General features: G+C 38.2%; 2 protein-coding genes, 1 long non-coding RNA gene and 1 pseudogene across 7 annotated transcripts; 2 read left to right on the top strand and 2 right to left on the bottom strand.

Annotated features, from left to right (window-relative positions):
• The first annotated feature begins 564 nt into the window (after positions 1 to 564).
• Positions 565 to 2050, top strand: LOC148699126 (uncharacterized). The gene is made up of 3 exons (XR_015964195.1): positions 565 to 737; positions 895 to 994; positions 1110 to 2050. It is a non-coding gene; the product is annotated as an uncharacterized LOC148699126 (long non-coding RNA).
• Positions 2051 to 4275: 2225 nt separating this feature from the next.
• LOC137721237 (mitochondrial carrier protein MTM1-like) lies at positions 4276 to 8162 on the top strand. Of its 4 annotated transcripts, none has more exons than XM_068460337.2 (10): positions 4276 to 4926; positions 5259 to 5333; positions 5505 to 5630; positions 6076 to 6135; positions 6258 to 6428; positions 6728 to 6827; positions 6985 to 7076; positions 7191 to 7340; positions 7516 to 7574; positions 7691 to 8162. In XM_068460337.2, exons 1-10 carry the CDS (start codon positions 4696 to 4698, stop codon positions 7824 to 7826), a joined length of 1200 nt encoding a protein of 399 aa, XP_068316438.1. In that variant the 5' UTR covers positions 4276 to 4695; the 3' UTR covers positions 7827 to 8162. The 4 variants fall into 4 exon arrangements, with proteins under 4 accessions (XP_068316438.1, XP_088552958.1, XP_088552951.1 ...); XM_088696832.1 differs by having other exon boundaries at positions 4321 to 4926; positions 6060 to 6135; XM_088696825.1 differs by having other exon boundaries at positions 4489 to 4926; positions 7519 to 7574.
• A 527-nt stretch (positions 8163 to 8689) lies between these two features.
• LOC137721055 (putative transcription elongation factor SPT5 homolog 1 pseudogene) lies at positions 8690 to 11087 on the bottom strand (annotated as a pseudogene). The gene has a single exon (XR_015964190.1). The product of XR_015964190.1 is annotated as a putative transcription elongation factor SPT5 homolog 1 pseudogene (transcript).
• A 2246-nt stretch (positions 11088 to 13333) lies between these two features.
• On the bottom strand, positions 13334 to 14384 carry LOC137719401 (arabinogalactan protein 41-like). Its single transcript, XM_068458441.2, has 2 exons — positions 13973 to 14384; positions 13334 to 13592 (listed from the first exon to the last, which is right to left on the bottom strand). The coding sequence occupies exons 1-2, from the start codon at positions 14154 to 14156 to the stop codon at positions 13486 to 13488; spliced, it is 291 nt and encodes a 96-aa protein (XP_068314542.2). The 5' UTR covers positions 14157 to 14384; the 3' UTR covers positions 13334 to 13485.
• Positions 14385 to 19007: the final 4623 nt, after the last annotated feature.

Raw genomic sequence — 19007 nt, 5'->3', positions numbered from 1 at the left:
TTTTTATAAAAAGCTCTTGCAAATTCTAGACTTTTTACCTATAAGATATCTTCTAAGCAGATTTGATGCCCTAATTTGTCTTTTATGCAGCACCTCTTGACCAATCCCATGAGTGTCATGTCAGTAACTCTACCCCAAATTAAAGAACAAGGAGCACTTCCCCTTCCAGTGCTGTCATGTGCTTTTCTGTTTTGTATAGTCACGTTAATATTTTATATTATTTTTTATAGAGATAATAAAATAAAAATGAATAGTAATATAAAATATTGACGTAACTTAACCGTGACTACACAAATAGAAGTGCACAGAAGTTTTACCGAAAATGAAAGGATAGACAATCCTTGTCCCAAATTAAAACAATTGTTATTGAGGATATGCGGCATAAAAATACAAGTAGCATCAGACAAGAAGATGACTATTGACCAATGTTTACTAATTAATTTTTTAACTATATTTTGCCTAAAAACGACACTACGTTTTCCAAATCTCTGATAAACTGTCCTTCATGTATTGACTACTTATCTTGATGATTATGTAAGGAGAACTACTCTATATGGATGATAACGTTTGTCTTTTCTTTTCTCCCAAACTTTAAATTTCTCATTCTCCCTTCTGTAAATGTAGGCATTCCGGGAAACCCAAGCCGGTGTGAAGCCTCCAGGAGTTTGGGGGACGCTGAATAGGGTCATTGACCCTGTCAAGAACAAACCCCCCCCCCCCCCCCCCCCTTCAAAACTGTATGTGAACTCCTACTTCTTGTTTTGATTTATTTCTCTACCGTTCCACCTGCCATGAGTAATTGGATTTGCAGCTGATTTCGCTGAGAATAGTTCTAAGGTCGCCTTTTAGTTAAAATAGATTATTGATGGCATTCCTTTTTTCTTTTTGTAATAGTACAAAACTATCGCCTCTTGTGGACTGCCCTTGGAACGCAACTTACCTGCGATGTTCCTTTTTCTGCAATCTGTTGGTTAACCCTTGAGCCATTGAGCCAGTGAGTCACATTATTTCAAGAAAATTCAAAACCTAGCTTCTGATTTTCTTTTATGCCTTGCACCAGCTGTTGTAGACAACTTGATTCAACTTATTCATTTGCCCCTTCTGTGCAGATCAGGCGAAGAATTCTTGGTCTGGTGGGTGATGAACCCAGCGCAGCCAGTGTCCTCGGGGCAAATTTCTCTGATTTGTTGCAGGAAGCCTTGCAGCTGCTGCTACGTGTCCATTAGATGTGGCAAAAACTCAACGACAAATAGTCTATAGACGTTATTTCTCTAAGATAAGCTTCACCATGATTTTGTTTCCTTTCCTTTCTTGTCATTGTACTGAAAGAAACAGTGATGCAATCCTAAATATGCTGCAGAATTTATTCACGAGATTCTAGCGCACCCAAAATTAAAACGATGATCTGTTTGAATTTAACAGTTTTCTTTTTGCGGAAGGATCCTTTTCTTCCTTCCTTTTCAATTTCCGTTCTCCCCTGAGATTAATCTCAGTTTTCCTTGAGACAAGTCTCAACTATCCCGGACCTTATGCCTCTTATTCGACGTTTTTCACCTATTGCTTTCTGTCTTTTAATTTTCATTCCTCCCTCTTCCTTAGCCGATCCGACAAAAAATTGAATATAAGATCCACTTTCCTCCCTCACTCCTCTTCCCCCTCCCCAACCGGCATGCCGTATCCCCATCAAGGCCAATTGTTTTGTGGCCTTCGCCATAGTAAGGGTATTTTACATACCCCTTAACCTTATTTTTTACCCATAAGATACTTTGTTTGTATATATTTGCAGGGATTCGTGAAGGGACTTGAATGTCTACTTTCTCAGTTTAGAGTTTGGCTTCTCTGAGGATGTGGTTGTGACAGTGATCTGTTTATGCTGCTTTAGATTAGGGTTTTATGTTGTTTGTTTTTTCAGCCTTAGGGCCTAAGCTTATGTGTGTCTCGCATTGTATCTTGGTTGCGGCTCTCATTTTGCTTAGTCCTTGTACTTTATATTGATGCTTAGGCCTTGTACCACACCTCTAGGCGATGTGGGATGTGATCCTTATATGTATATTCTCATCTCTACCTAGCACGAGGCCTTTTGGGAGCTCACTGGCTTCGGATTTCATGGGAACTCCGAAGTTAAGCGAGTAGCGCGCGAGAGCATTTCCAGGATAGGTGACCCATCGGGAAGTTCTCGTATGAGTTCCCAGAAACAAAATCGTGAGGGTGTGTTAGGGGCCCAAAGCGGATAATATCGTGATATGGTGGTGAAGTGGGCCCGGGAAGTGGTCTCCCCCAGGCCGGGATGTGACAATTTGGTATCAGAGCCTAACCCTGGCCGCGTGTGTGCCGACGAGGACGTCGGGCCCTTAAGGGGGGGTGGATTGTGACATCCCACATCGCCCAGGGGTGTGATCCTTATATGTATATTCTCATCTCTACCTAGCACGATGCCTTTTGGAAGCTCACTGGCTTCGGGTTCCATTGGAACTCCGAAGTTAAGTGAGTAATGCGCGAGAGCATTCTCAGGATGGGTGACCCATCGGGAAGTTCTCGTGTGAGTTCCTAGAAACAAAACCGTGAGGGTGTGCTGGGGACCCAAAGCAGACAATATCGTGCTATAGTGGTGGAGCGGGCCCGGGAAGTGGTTCCCCTCAAACCGAGATGTGACACTTAGCCTCAGTTTTTACCCATAAGATACTTTGTTTGTATATATTTGCAGGGATTCGTGAAGGGACTTGAATATGGTGTCTACATTCTCAGTTTAGAGTTTGGCTTCTCTGAGGATGTGGTTGTGGTGGTGATCTGTTTATGCTGCTTGAGATTAGGGTTTTTTGTTGTTTGTTTTTTCAGCCTCAAGGCCTAAGCTTATGTGGGTCTCGCGTTGTATCTTGGTTGCGGCTCTCATTTTGCTTAGGCCTTGTACTTTATGTTGATGTTTACCTGGCTCTTTTTGAGCCCTTATACTAGTTTTTAATATAATGGAAGTTCTCTTCTTGATTATTAAAAATAATAATAAACAAACAAACAAACAAAGACTACCAAAATGGGGATGAATTCCAGAATACTATGTTCTAACATTTAAAAGCATCTCTAAATGGGATATCAAAAGATAAATGTCAAATGTTAATTTGATGGCTGGCGTGGTAATGTCATATTTTCTCTTTTTCCAACTGATATGTTTTTTTTTTTTGTTATAAATGATATTTGTAGGACTCATTTTAAAAAGAAATCAATTAAAATAAATTTAAAAGTATGAGCAAGCTCCAACCAATAAGTTAATCCTATGTTGATCGAAATATGAGTTTTCATATGTCAAATTTAACATATAAGAAAAGGTGATGCCAAATAATTTTCAATTATTTTATTATGTGGGTCCCATTTATGCACTAATTATAGATTTTGAAAATTTATTTAAATTGATTTATTTTTAAAATGGGTCTTACAAATATCATTTATAACAAAAAAACATATCGGTTGGAAAAAGAGAAAATCTGACATCGTCACGTCAGCCATCAAATTAACATTTAACATTTATCTTTTGACATCTCCATTGAATATGCTCTAATAGGAGAGTTTCTCCGGTACAAATGCAAATACGCCAATGTCAATGGTGTTTAGGGTCCGAAAGAAGTACTTAAACTCCCTAATTTTCTTTATTCCATTTTCAAGACTCTAACTCTTTAGAAAGATTCATAACAGGAAGCATAAAAGACTTGTAAAGTAAATATACATACCAGAAGTTAGGATGACTAGGGAAAAGTGGATGGGGAAGATAGAAAGAGGTTTACACACAGAGACAAATGGAGAAGATGGACTTGTTAGGGTTTTGATTTTTGATAATTAAGGACATGTTTGGTTAATTAGCTGGGTTCTTAATAAGGATAGTTTAGGTACTATCAGTCCGATGCACTTTTGTCCAAAACATGGCATGTTGATTGGAGATGGGTTATTAGAAATTAGCTGGGTTCTTCAAAAGGATAGTTTAGGTACTATCAGTCTGATGCACTTTTGTCCAAAACATGGTCTGTTGATTGGAGATGGGTTATTAGACAGTTGTAGCTATTTTTTTCATTTTTGGACATTTATCTATTCTTATTGGAGATGCTTTATTTTTTTTGGTTGGAGATGAATTTGTGCATAAAAAAGTGGTCAAAGATACGAATCAATGCCCAAAAAATAACTAAGTTGACTGTAGATAGCATGAATTGAGTAAACATTATCCTTAGAGAAAATGGAAATACTTTAGAGAGAGGGTTTCCAATAATAATGGAACTAAAGAAGCACAATTACGTTACGAACATTTATCATCTAACGGTCAAATATAAAATAAAAAATGGATAATATCATACTTGACTATTAAATAGTTAATCAATTACATTAAAATTTGAGCACGAGTGACATCAATTATTCAATACTTGAAGACGAAAGAGTGAAAATGTCCTCGGTTTTAACCCAAATACAATGAGTCCTAAAAGCCCACTCAAATTTCTCCCATTGGAATCCACATCCACAGGCACAGCACAGCAGTCCCAATTTGTTTGGCGCCCTCTGCTCCACGCCACGAATTATACATCGTAGTATCGAACACATATGCAATGACGCACTCTCTCGCGTCCTCCCCATGAAAATTTCAGTCTTTCTCTTCCATATATTAAATAAATCTCCAGACTTTCTGCAGGACAGACCGGCAAAGACCAGGGGGAGGAGGAAATGGTGGGTTCAAGGCACGGCCTGCCCTCGTGGATGACCACGGTGGCCGCCAGCAGAGTTGATTTCGAAGGAAACGTGGATACCATGTTCAGAGAAGCCAAAGAGCAGCAGAAACTGTTCCATTCCATGCGTGTTTCCGACGCCAATTTGGGTTTTGGCGAGCGGGCTTTATCCGCCGCGGGCGCCGCCTTCGTCTCTGCGATTCTCGTTAACCCTCTTGACGTTGCCAAGGTTCTGCTGTTTCTCTTCCTTATTTTGGATTCATTGTATTTAAATTTGTCCATTTCTTCATCTTTTGGACAATTTGTCCCATTTTCCATATGCTGTGATTGAGATTCTGTATTCTTCTTAGAACCCTCATGAAAAAAATCATATATTTTTGCTGTTGTGAATTAGTAAAAGGGTAACTTTATTGGTTTAGAAATTACCCTTTTGAACCGATTGGTGTTTGCCTGAAAATTTTAGTCATTTGTGAAGGTTCATGTTTAGAAAGCTCTCTAACCTTGAGGTTTGTGTTATGGCAATTGATTGGTGTTATGCATTGTTTGTTGCATTGCCTTCAGACAAGGTTGCAAGCACAGGCTGCTGGAGTTCCTTATCAGGGGCTATGTGATGTGGCTTGCACAGAATCAAACGCGGTATGTACACAACTGGTTTTCGATTACTTAGTTTAGTAGTGCCTCTTTTATTGAGTTCATCTTCAATTCTTAATTGCTTTCATTAAGCTTGAATCATATCTAGCTGGTTTCATGTACGGATATTTCCTTGTACTGAAGCACCTTACATTTTGGCTTTGGGATCATCTGTAGATGCTTTCAGATTTGAGATCTTCCATGCCACGCACAAGCTCAATACTTGGATCCAAGACTGTCTGCCCTCCAGAGTGTAACCAGTATAAAGGAACACTGGATGTGCTGTACAAAGTCATACGCCAGGTTAGTGGGTGCATACATTTATGTTTATGTAGTATATTCATCTCCCAAAAAGGGGTGACTTATCTTCCTTTGTGTTTATAGTTCAATCTATCCTTAAATAACCTTTGCAGTCAAATAGAGTGCTCCTGTCATATTGTGATGTAAAGTGTCGACCTTAAATATTTGTTTCATAGGTTAAACCAGGCATATGTTTTTTTAATTAACCTTATAATAAAAGCTACTCACTTTCTCTCTCATTAATTGCGAACAGATTGGAAGTATTGTATACAGTCATAGATAGAGAATATCTGGGTAATTTCATGTTAAGACACTTTTCGTTGCCTTGTCCATGTGCCTAATGTATGGCCATTAAGGGACTATCTGTTTATTTAGGTCATCGTCTTTGAGTTTGTAGGCAAACTTTTTAATAATATTAGAGGGGTTTCACAGGAATAAATTGGTGCAGGAAGGATTTTGGAGACTCTGGAGAGGTACTACTGCAAGCTTAGCATTGGCCATGCCAACTGTAAGTCTCCTCTTTCCAATGATTACCTCTTTTATCTAAATGGTTCCTTGCAGCGTTAGATCCCATGCACTTTGTTCTGGAAGTAATGTTGCTAGTACTTACTTTTTCTATTTGTCAATCAGGTGGGGATCTACATGCCTTGTTATGACATTTTCCGCAATTGGATGGAAGATTTCACAACTACGAATGCTCCAAGTTTGACACCATATGTGCCATTAGTTGCAGGGTCAATAGCACGATCCTTAGCTTGCGTTTCTTGTTACCCTGTTGAACTGGCAAGGACGCGCATGCAGGTATCTTTTATGTAGATTTGATGCCCTAGTTTATCTTTTATGCAGGCCTCAAATTATAACAATTGTTATTGAGAATCTGCGGCATAAAAATACAATTAGCATCAGACAAGAAGATGACTAACTATATATTTTGCTTAAATACCAGATCATGTTTTCCAAATCCTTGATAAACTGTCATTCATGTATTGACTAATTATCTTGATGATTATGTAAGGAGAACTAGTCTATGTGGATGATAAAGTTTGTCTTTTCTTTTCTCCCAAAATTGAAATTTCTCATTCTCCCTTCTTTAAATGTAGGCATTCAGGGAAACTCAAGCCGGTGTGAAGCCTCCAGGAGTTTGGGGGACGCTGAATAGGGTCATTGACCCTGTCAAGAACAAAACCCCCCTTCAAAACTGTATGTGAACTCCCTACTTCTAGTTTTGATTTATTCTCTACCGTTCCATCTGTCATAAGTAATTGGATTTGCAGCTGATTTCGCTGAGAATAGTTATAAGGTCACCTTTTAGTTAAAATAGATTATTGATGGCCTTCATTTTTTCTTTCTGTAACAGTTCAAAACTATCGCCTCTTGTGGACTGGCCTTGGGGCTCAACTTACCCGTGATGTTCCTTTTTCTGCAATCTGTTGGTCAACCCTTGAACCAGTGAGTCACTTATTTCAAGAACATTCAAAACCTACCTTCTGATTTTCTTTTACGCCTTGCACCAGCAGGTGTATACAACTTGATTCAACTTATTCATTTGCCCCTTCTGTGCAGATCAGGCGAAGAATTCTTGGTCTGGTGGGTGATGAACCCAGCGCAGCCAGTGTCCTTGGGGCAAATTTCTCTGCAGGATTTGTTGCAGGAAGCCTCGCAGCTGCTGCTACATGTCCACTTGATGTGGCCAAAACTCGACGACAAATAGAGGTTATTTTTCTAAAATAAGCTTCACCGTGATTTTGTTTCCTTTCCTTTCTTGTCATTGTACTGAAAGAAACAGTGAAGCAATCCCAAATGTGCTATCGAACTTATTCACAAGATTCAAACGCACCCAAAATTAAAAAGATGAACTGTTTGAATTTTAACAGTTGTCTTTTTGCAGAAGGATCCTGCAAGAGCATTGATGATGACAACAAGAAAAACGTTGCTTGAAATTTGGAGGTATATGAGACTTCTAACCGCAATATAAGCCATCAATCACATGATTTCAGTTCCCTAAATTAATGTTCAATTTTCTTTTAACCAACCGTGGCCTCGTGCTTTTTTGTGTTTAATAGGGACGGAAGGATGAAGGGGTTGTTCATGGGAGTTGTTCCCCGTGTTGGCCGTGCCGGCCCTTCTGTTGGCATAGTCATCTCCTCATATGAAGTCGTCAAGTATTTTTTATATTACAGACATCTGACACCTCAATGATCAAAACTGACACATTCATGGATTGTACTTGCGCGTTCGTTGGTTTCGGGATTCTGGTATACTTGTACAAAGCTTACCTGCCGTTTAATCATAGGCGGAGCTGCCTTGAAGGAGCGAAATCACTTGATTATGTGATTTCATCTGTGTAATGTTATTGTCATGGTGGTGGGAAAGGTCAAAAGCGACAGAAGATAGCAGCAATTTTTGGGGAATAAGAGATCCTCTCTTCATTGTTCCTCTTGATTTTTTTTTTTTTTCACAAGAAATTTGAAACTCTGTATTTGATTGCAGCATAACTGTGCTCATATTTTCTTCGTTGAAAAAAAAATTAGCAAATACCTACCGATGTTCTTTTCATACTTTTAAGTTTGGGTTGAAAGTTCGAAATCTATATTTTTTTTATTTATTCAACCTCGATGGCAATGGAGGCAGGCAAACATATAATTCCAAATACTTGTCGCAAACAGCAGTCTTTATTTACTCAATGAATTTTTTTGGAATTTTTTTAAAATGTTATATAAACTTATAAATCATTTTAAAATTTTTATATGAATTAAAATTTTAAGTGATTTTTGTTATATACTAATTTTCCAAAATTAACCTAGAATAAGTTGTACATGACTTGTGTTCAGAATTATTTCAGTCATTTCAACACCTCACTTCTCCTAATAAGTTGCCTTCGACAAAAATAAATTGGGGTTTCTAAAAAATACATAAAAGGATTGATTTGGTATACGATGATATGAGGGTTTTCTGTTCGGAAAAGGATAACGACCTGCACTCACTTCTCTATGTTTTGAAATGAAAACGACTCAACTCAAATGAAAACGACTCGAATCAAAATAGTCACTGGGACCCTCCAATTTATAATAAAGTTGGATGATATTTAAAATTTATTCCCTTAATACAAATATTAAAGTTTTGACATTAGCAAAATGCCAAACTAATACTCAAAGTCTCAAGGGGCTTAACAAAAAACATAAAAACTAATACTCAAACGTAACTAGAAATCTTAAAAGCTGAAAATCAGTAGAGCATTGGAGTCTTCATGCCATCATGGATGGGAGTTGCTCTGGGGTCTCTCATCGGAGACGTCATATACGAATGAAGCGGAGTTGCATTAGGATCTCTCATCGGAGTAGTCATGAACAAATGGAGCGGAGTTGCTCTGAAATCTCTCATCGGAGTCTCAGCCCCTCTCATGCCACTGCCATAGCGATACAGTGTTCCAACCGCGGCAAAGTTATCAGAATGAGAAACACAACTTCGACGATCAACTGTTACAATCTTCATTTGGGACTCTAATTCAACCAGCAGATTTTGTCCTTTGACCTCTACAACACGACCGCGGTAGCCCTTATAAACACCCTGCCGAATTTTCACCCTAGTCCCTGCATCCAAACCATTAGCATCAGGCCCTCTTCTTCCACCTCCAGAAAACTTGCTCGGAGTTTTGTAATGGCCAAATCTTGAGAAACTAGAAACACCATTAGCATCATCATCAGTAGCACCAGAACTCTCCACAACATCGTCAGCGAACACGCAAACATGTTTCTTGGTTTTATCAGTTATAATGGTGACCAGCCCATGCTGCTGATCAACCTTCACAACCATGCCAGCAGCACCTTTCTGACTACCGGATGTAACCTTCACATGATTCCCAATTTTAAAGTACTTGCAAAGATTGTTCTTGTTTATCACAAGAGTTTCTGGAAGGCCTTTCATGTCGGGTCGCATATGAACATTCCCTTCCTCAACCTTCTCAACCCTCCCAGCCAAATTTATCAGATCTCCCTTCACCACCACAACTGCATCACCCTTCATAAACTCTCCTTTATTTCGGTTCGAAAACATATCATCGCCACGATCGGCATTCTCATTCCCTGCAGGGTTTCTAAATTTTTCAAGTTCATCCAAAGTAGGATTTACATTATGCCAGCTGATCGAACTCATTGCCACGGTCTTATACAAGAACCCATCTTTAAACTTCATGTCACCAATCTTATCAAAGTATTCACCCGTCGCCCGATCTCTTGTCTCCTTTACCTGAATCCCCAGTACTCTTTCAGCTTCATCAACGTTCATCAACCGCGCAGGAGGAGGAACAAATCTCTTCTTTTGTAGGCCTAGTCCCTCCAATTTACTCGCAAGTTCTGGAAAATCAATCCTTGGAATCAATTTCACAGTAACCCTCCTCCTCACATCATCCACATCCACAACCCTGCCAAGGTCCCCTTCATACGTCTTTACCCTCTTCATCCTCACCCAACTATCCACTGAAACATCAACGGAGGGTTTTCTCTCCACAGAAACGACACCTACCATCTCCTTAATAGGAACAAGAACAATTTTCTGGGCAGCAAACACATAGCGCATGCCTTTGCAAGCTTCTCTCACATGGGCTTCTTTTTCTGCCTCAACATATATGTAGTTTTTCAGATTATCAGAAGCAATTGCAGACCTGATCATATAAGATGGATTTGATTTTTGATTGATGCACTTCTGCGCCAAGCAGAGAGCAACCTCTCTCTCGTGCCCGATCGCGCATTTGACCATCCACAATTTCGGGTCACTTACGCAAGGTAACCGAGCTTGCTGCCCAATTTCATCATCATCATCACCATCATCAAACTGAATTTGGTGAGAATCAAAATGCCCCTGAACTCTTCTCTCTAATTCTTCAATATCTTCTTCCGACTCCAATTCCTCCGGGAACAACGGCCGACCGTGTTTCGCCCTTCTAACGTCGTCATCGTCTTCTCCATCACTCGGGTTTGGATCGTCGCCAGGTTGGGCTATGAAGCCCTCGTCCTCGGGCTCAGATTCATAGTCTTCCTCTTCGCTATCGACCTCGGCTTCAATATCCAAAAACTTCGATGCGAAATCTTCTCTGCGATCCGATCTCCTCCTTTTACGATCAGAGCCTCCTCCTTGTCGTTCCTCCTCCTTCTCTTCTCCCTCTTCGTCGTAAAAAAGGGCCTCTTCTGGATATTCTTCCTGTTCGTATAACGAGTTTTCTCTTCCGCGGCGCTTCATTGCCTTCGTCTAGGGTTTGTGTGATTTGGCTATTCCTCAAGAAACCCCACGCCTTATGCGTCGTATATATAGAGGCGCGAGGGTACAGGGTACCTTATCGTAGACATCCGCTCCCTCTTCCTCTTCCTCTTCCTCTTCCATTGTTTGCTTCTCATCGCCGTCGTCGCCGCCTCTGTTCTACGCGCCATCGATTTCAGCAGGGTGCGGGAGAGTCTGCGTGAATGTGATACCGAATGAGTTAGGGTTTCCCTAATTAAGCTTACTTGTACGTGCGAATTTTATGTTTTTGTTTGTGGGCCCCAAACGGTTATAAGAATATGCTAAACAGGCCCTTTATTTAATTAGAGCCCAATAAATTTTTTTTTTTTTTTTCCTCTTTATTCTCATTAGGCGGTTAATATAGTAAGGACTTTTATGTTTTTTTGGCAAAAATAAAGTGATTCTTTATTCTTATTTGGCATCTTTTTTTTTTTTTTTTACTTTTTATTGGATTCTAATAAGAAAAATTGTTAAGTTGTTTTTGTTGGAATATTGTTTTATTAAAATATCATAGGATAATAGAAGGATAGTGATATTCATACATCCTTATTAATTTTTTATCTTTAATCTTTTCTATTTAACTTGATCCAATGATCGAAAAACTGAAAGAGGTATATGGAAAATAAAAATTGGCGGGTGTATAGAACTACCCTAATGTAAGTGTTGATCGTTGGACCACAATGAGGGATAAAAATGATGCCTTCATGTCCCCCGTATCTAATTCAGTTAGAACTAGACCTAAAGTATCTTGAAGTAGCGTCTCCAAGGAGAAATTTTTTATTGGACGGGAACATGAGTGGTACACCATATGTTTTTATGTAAGTGGTGGGAACTTTTATTTTTTAAGTTATTAACTTTTTAACATACATGTCCCACCATTTATATAGTGACACGTGATGTACCACCTCGTATGCCAATTACACTGAAAAATCTCTTGTCTGCAAGGAATATTTTGTTCTCCTAGCAGTTCATAAGTGTACGATTTGATTGTTTTTCGAAATGCGTTTGTATTGCTTTTTGGTGATTTCATTTTAGGAATAGGATCCTCTTTGTGGGGATCTGGATGATCAATCAATCGAGTTCGTTCATCGTATATCATGCGGTTAGAAATTATTTTGAATTTTGAATTTAAAATTGAATATAAATAATACTTAACGAAAATTGATTGCACGATTTACAATAAAATGACACGATTGATTGATTTCTGAATCCCCACAAAGAAGATGCGGAGAGGATCCTCGTCCTTTATTTTATAAGATTCGAAAAAAATACTTTATTCTTTTTCTTTTTTGTGTCCAGCAATTTATTATTATTTTTGTTTCTTATTTATTTTCAATTAAAATTTTGTTTTGGCCAAGTGATTCTTTTTATTTATTTAATTTTTTTTTGTTTTTGTGTGGCTCAATGAGACAAGCCAAATACTATGGTATCACAAGTATCTTTTAAATGAGCTCGAGCTTATGTTTGACGCGACTTAATGAACATTAAAAATAAATGAAATAAACATTAATATTACTATTTAACGAGTACGATCGAGCGACCCGTTGTGTCAAAGCCTTGAAGTTCACTTTCTGTTTTATAGAGGGCATGCTTGTTGTTTTATACTGCAATGAATTCGACTATATCATGTTGTCGCCATTGGTAAGTTATGGTACATTCAAACACTTCCAGGTCGATCCCTTCTCATTTCTAAATTTTCTGTTATTTCTTCTATCTTTTTCAGATAAAGAAGAAGAAGAAGAGGATGAACCTGATCACAGAATTGCAGCGGTAAGGACTGCCTGCAATAACTGTGCTCTCGGAGTTGGAGGCTGGAAGGGGCTCGTCACTGCCACCGGCTTCTTTTTCACTCTTGCTCTGATAAATTTTATAGGTCAAGCATGGACCACCATTAACATCACCGATATTGTCTCAACTTAACCACCTATAACCTAGTTTGGTTTATTTCTTTGTACATCATATTATTCTTCCTGTTTTTATAGCCTTGTTATTATTGCATACCGGAAATTGGTATCCTATTCATGTGATTAGAGCTATAAGATTTTGAAAAAGGGACGGTCGGAATGGACGCTCGTCAGCTAGTACCCAGAGCATATATACTAGACAATGTCCCCATCTGATGTATTTGTTTCTCTTTCTGTACATCCAAGACTCAAGTTTATCAGATATTGACAAGGCTCAAGCGTATCACAACTACATGTTTCTTGTTGGGATCTAGATCCTCTCCTTGTATTTTCTCGACTTTTAATCTTAGTCGCGCATGAAAAACATAAAGGTATGCGAGCAAGTAAACGAGAAGATGAGTTTGTAACACATTTCAGGTGTGTCGGGTCACATAACGTGTTTGTGTCCATGGGAACGTGGTAAAAGAAAGGAATGGAGCAGAAACGAAGAAAGGAACAATAATTTGACAACAATTATACAACAGAAGCTAAATCAACCTCAAATATTACCACTCATCAATTTCTCTAAATATGCACAAACAATCACAGAGTCAAATAAATCATAGAGGGCAAAAGGAAAAAATCACCACCATTTTTTTCTCATATTTTTTTTTAACTAATTCACCTAAAAAGAATCCAACTCAAAAGAAATTGTAGGATGACGATGCGTCCAGAGGATGAATGAGATATGTCAGCACCAGAGCCACAAGCATCAGCACATATGCAATCCCTTGGTCTATTGAAGTTCCTGCCAAATTTACAACCAAAATTACAAAAAAATCACATTATTTTTAAAAAAACTTAATCCTTATAGTTTCGTTCTGTTTTCACTTTAGTCCAATCGTCAATTAAATTGAATTTTCCATCCATTTTTTACGAATTGGATTTAATGGTATCAACCGAATGAAACTACAAGTACGAAAATGTGTTCCGAGACACCATTAGTGCAATTTACCCCAAATAAAAAGCCCAGTGCTCGTTGCTCAACCAAAAAAAGGAAAACAAAACCGAAGTGCCAAAAAAAAGAGAGAAAATTTTCGAAAACAAAAATCAACAAAAGGCATTCAGATCTAATTATAAACAAAGAAATATACAATGAGAATTAAGAAAACAAAAATTGGAAAATACCATCGCTGGAAGGGCCAGGGGCAGGGGCGGCGGCGGTGGGAGAAGGGGCGGAGGAAGGAGTGGCAGCAGCAGCGGAGGGCTTGGGCGTGGCAGCAGCAGATGGGGATAGAAGGGCGAACAAGACAATTGCAGAGACTAGAACAACTCTAAAAAATGCTTTAGAAAATCCAAAGCAAAGAGCCATTTTTCCTTCCCTATTAAAACTCTAAACAAAAAATAAATCTTAAAGCAAAGAATTTGAATGAAAAAAAAACAGACAAAAATGAGCAAAACTCAAAACTTAGAGAGAGAAAGAGAGAGAATGTGAGGGAGGAGAGAGAGAGAAGGAGAGAGTTTAGGGTTGTTATATAAAGGGTTGGGTTGAGAGTGGTGACCGGTGAGGAAAGGCCAGCGAGAGAAGAATAAGGCAGGCCTCCCTGTATCGTAATGGCCTTTTTCATTTATTTTTTATTATATTTTTTGCTTTTGTCCTTTTTACTGTCAATTTGGTGACGTGGCCATGTGTTTTTGGGTGGAAATTAATATTATTCAAACAAGTCTCGGATTCTACAATTCGGGCGGGGCCTACAACGGGATAAACGGCTATAATTGTGTGAGAGGTGAGGACCATGTGAGATTGGAGTCATCTTTCGTGTGTGTTCGTTACACTGTCTAATGATATTATTATTTTATTTATATTTTAAACATGGTGGAATCGAGGCAAATAATATTGAATTTACGCTTCGAAGATCTGTATGGAAGGACATCTTTGTTCATGCATTCTCTCTTCTGGAGAATGAAGAACTGAATAGATCATCTTACGACAATGAAAATTATATTACCTTGAGAATCTGGTATTGACAATTGTCAATGAAAAGAAGTTTACATTATATTATTCGGAAAAGGATCCTTGTCGGATTTTTTTTCTGAAGATCTTATGATTGTGATCGTTCATCTTATATCGTATGGTCATAAATCATTTTAAATTTTAAATTAAATATAAATAATACCTAACGAAAACTAATCGTATGATATACGATGAACGATCACGATTACGAAATCTTCATGGTCCCCAGGAAAAGGATCCGTTATTCTATGTGACAGTTGATTTGGTATTAAATAAATCAAGTGTGCAAATTATTAAATAATTTTTTTGTTAATGATTATTTTTCCTTTTAAGCTGGTGATTAGTGTTTCTGTCAACAACGGACCAATGGTTGGTAGTAGAACAGCTTTTAGCTTTGTTTTCATTACGTTATTGACGAATTATATTGTTTTATCTATCGTCTCTATGCAATTGGATGGTATTCAAATTCAAAATTCAAATAATTTCTCTGGTTAATTTCGAGAGAAAGAGAGAGGTGAGACCAGCTAAGATCATGTTACTATTTAAGAGTTGTCAAGGTTCTAAAAGACAGTAGACGTTAGTCAGACCATGAACTGGAGCCTAGCGTCTAGGTGGGGCCTAGGTGGACGTCTAGGTGAATTTAAGTAAATCTATTATATTTTATATAAATAAGTGTTTGTTTATACTTAACATATATATATATATATATATATATATATATATATATACTGATGATAAACTACAAAATAGAATGACATATATATTATGAAGTACTGGAACATAATGAAAACATTGGGAACAAGCTTACAAGGTGTGTTGTTCATTTAAGTATTCAACAAGTCTCTTACAATCTATTAAAAAAATAAAATTCAAAATGAAAGTTATCTATTTTCTGTCTAAGTGAGTCGCAACCTAAGTGAATGCCTAGGTGGGTGCCTAGGCGGTTTAGGCAGGCACCTCAACAGGTTTATGCACTCTTTCTTAATTTTCAAACGCCTAGGCATTAATTAAGACGGTCGCCAGCCGCCTAGCGCCTATGCAGGGATTTTTAGGTTAAGCAGTAGTTGGGGGCCAGGTAAGAGCCTAGCGCCTAGGCGGGACCTGTGTATTTTTTAGTTTTTGTTATTAAATTTATATAACATATAAATAAGTGTCTACTGATACCTTTAAAAAAAAATACTTATATTATGAAACATAAAAATTATAAAGTATTACAATTTGTTGAAAACATGGATATCTTGAATGGACATTGGTAGAGTGGAACACACATAGTCGTAGAGAGAATTTGAGTTTCCTTTTTATGTCTGAGAGAGTGAGTCATGACCTTGAGTCATTGAATAAAAACCTAAACAGTCACTTAGCCCGCCTAGTCCCGCTTAACCCCTCCTAGGCATGCTTAGACGTTCTACCCGATATTTTAAAGGACTAAGAATTAATCATGATGGTTGCCAGTTGCCTAGCAAGTGACCACCTTTTAGAACAATGCTCAAAATATATACAAATATAAGAAGAAAAAACACTTAAGTGGAGTGCAAAATGAATTTTTTTGGTGTGTCAATAATGTCAGCCTAATTTTTTTCTTTTCTTTTTTGGAGTTATCATTGGCATTCTATAAAGTCATTATGCACTCTAAATACATATGACTATAAAAAAGTGCAAAATAACTTTTTACAAAGTTTCAATAACGCCCCCCTAATATTTTAACAACACCGTATTTTTCTTTTTGAATTCTTATATAGCGAGACTTAAATTTATAATTTATTTTAGGGTGGTACTATCTACACACCCATTTTTACTTTCCATGCCCTTTTTATCTGTCATTTTATTTTCTTCAATTAACTCGATCCGATGGTCAAAACTGAGAAGAATGTGTATAAATTATAATGATCCTTTGAGCGATCAAACAAGGCTTGGCGTTGAGGTCAGCAGGAGGTCTTCAAATTTTTATCTTGAGAATGGTTTACTCCAAATTACATCATCGTTACTCGAGCCCACATAAATATTGTTTTCTGTAGGGCATTTTTTGGAAGACGCTGAATCTTTATTGCATGTGAGCACTGTAGCTTCTTTTTACCCATGTCCGCCGCCAAGCCAGTAATATGGCTCAACCCCTTGGAGGTAGATTTTCCACCTACTTTTCACAATCATTTTAACATTCAACATTTCCATAATGCATATCATAATATAACCTCAATTCAAGATTAATCCGAGACTTAATCAAGTGCTCATCTTCAAAGCTATAATATGAATACGATATTTTAACATTTTCCTACTATCATTCAATTCAATTCATTGTAATTCACATTATATACTTTCCATATAAATTCCTCATTATTCATAGAACTTATGAAATAATGCAATATCAAGGAAATTCATAATTCACATCCACAAATTCAATAATTTCTCACATTGTAGGGTATGATCATTTGCCCTGAAACCATTTGTAACGCCCCACCCCGAAATATTTATTTAGGAAAATAATATCGGTGATAGGCCCAAACTAAACTCTTGTTTATTTAAACTACCATTAATCACCATTCTTTACTTCGATTTCTTAATCCCTCACAAAAACTTTAAACAACATTCATTTACCAAAAATAAGGTGAAACCTCAAATTAGTCACCAAATTTCTTTCCTTTTTCAATTTCTCAACAAAAGCTTATCTCGACCATTTAAGGCTACATCTAACATTGTTAGACTGCCTACATACCCTTGAGTGGGATCAAGCCTTTCGTAGTTCATCTTTCCACTTTATAACTCATTTCCGAAAACATTCAAGTGACTAACAATCACTAACTAGGTTCAAACAAAGGAATCGCACCAAATGCATATCAAATATGGATTCATAATATCGAAATTAGCTTAAAAATATGACATCGGCTCACTAGCCACACGCTGCCACAGGTGGCGGTCGGCTGTCTCAACTCGCCAAAAAATTCAACTATCTCCAAAAATCACCAAATTTTACAAAAATGTAGATCTCAATGAGTGGAGCAAGTTTTATACATATGACTAAGGCCAATTTGGCTTGGAAAAGCTCCAATTTCCCTATAACCCGCCAAAAACCCTAGAAATTGGCAACTTCGATCCGTCACCTCCGGTGCTCCGCCGCCCCCAAACTTGTTTGGACTTTGTTCCTAAGGTTAGGGGGAGCCTATTGGTGGTGGTGGTTGGATGTACTACTTTCAGAAATGACGGATCGCCTTCATGGAACCATCCCACCCATCACTATGGTTTTCATGTACCCAAGTCAAATTCCATCAATTTTTGGATGAAATCAGTAGAGGGAAGAATAGGAAATGTTTTCCAAGTGGTGAGAGGCTTCAAATCACCAGAGATTGACCGGGAAACCGCCGGAATCCATGGCCTCTGCTGGTCAAGTCGCACGAGTCAAGAGACCCAGTTCCCCCTTCATTTTCTCTTTCTTTCCTTTCCCCCTTTTCTCTCCCTATGATTGGTCCCTCTCCTTTTCTCCCCCTCTAATTGGTCCCTCTCATTTTCTCCCCTTTTGATTGGTCCCTCCCTTTTCTCCCCTTTCTGATTGGTCCTCCCCCTCATTTTCTCTCATTTCCTCTCCATCACAGCCACACAAGTGGCACATCCATTACAAAAATATCCCTGACTTTCAACATTAATAACTTCTTCGTTATAATTTTGTTTCACGAACGGTTTGGGCCTACACTTTCGTGAGATCGAGTTCTATTCAAACATATAAATTGTGACCTCGAAGTGTGACATCCCGTCCCGAAAATACCAAAACGTACATGTGAAATGACACTTTTACCCCTAGTTCGTTTTCGTTACATTATTGGTTGTTTTGTGTGGTGTGGCATGTGTTGGGCCACACACACACACACACACTGTCACTCTCCCAGATTCCCTGTCCCTTTCCCTGTCTCTCTCCCGTGCTCCCATTCCTTCCTCTTCCTTCGAACGTACGGACAAACCCAAAACCCCTCAAACCTCTACAGATCGAGGAAACCAAGGTCACAGTCGAGATCGTGAAGCTCGTGGGAGTCCAGTCGTACCATTTTCAGGTGAGAACTTCGTCGTTTTCACGTCGATTCGACGATGTCAGTTTTGAGTACTATTCATGCAAAAATAATTTAGCACGTTTTTGGAATTTTGAAGCTCGTAGGTAGCTTGGTGAGGTCCCAAGGAGTCTCGGAGTACTTCGTTTGAAGAATTTGGACGTCGGGATCGCCCTGT

The sequence above is a fragment of the Pyrus communis genome, chromosome 1 (assembly GCF_041283825.1).
Source record: "Pyrus communis isolate YQ-2024b chromosome 1, ASM4128382v1, whole genome shotgun sequence".
Classification (NCBI taxonomy): Eukaryota; Viridiplantae; Streptophyta; class Magnoliopsida; order Rosales; family Rosaceae; genus Pyrus; species Pyrus communis.
Note: the sequence above shows the minus strand (reverse complement) of the source record. Positions and strands in the feature narration are given on the sequence as shown.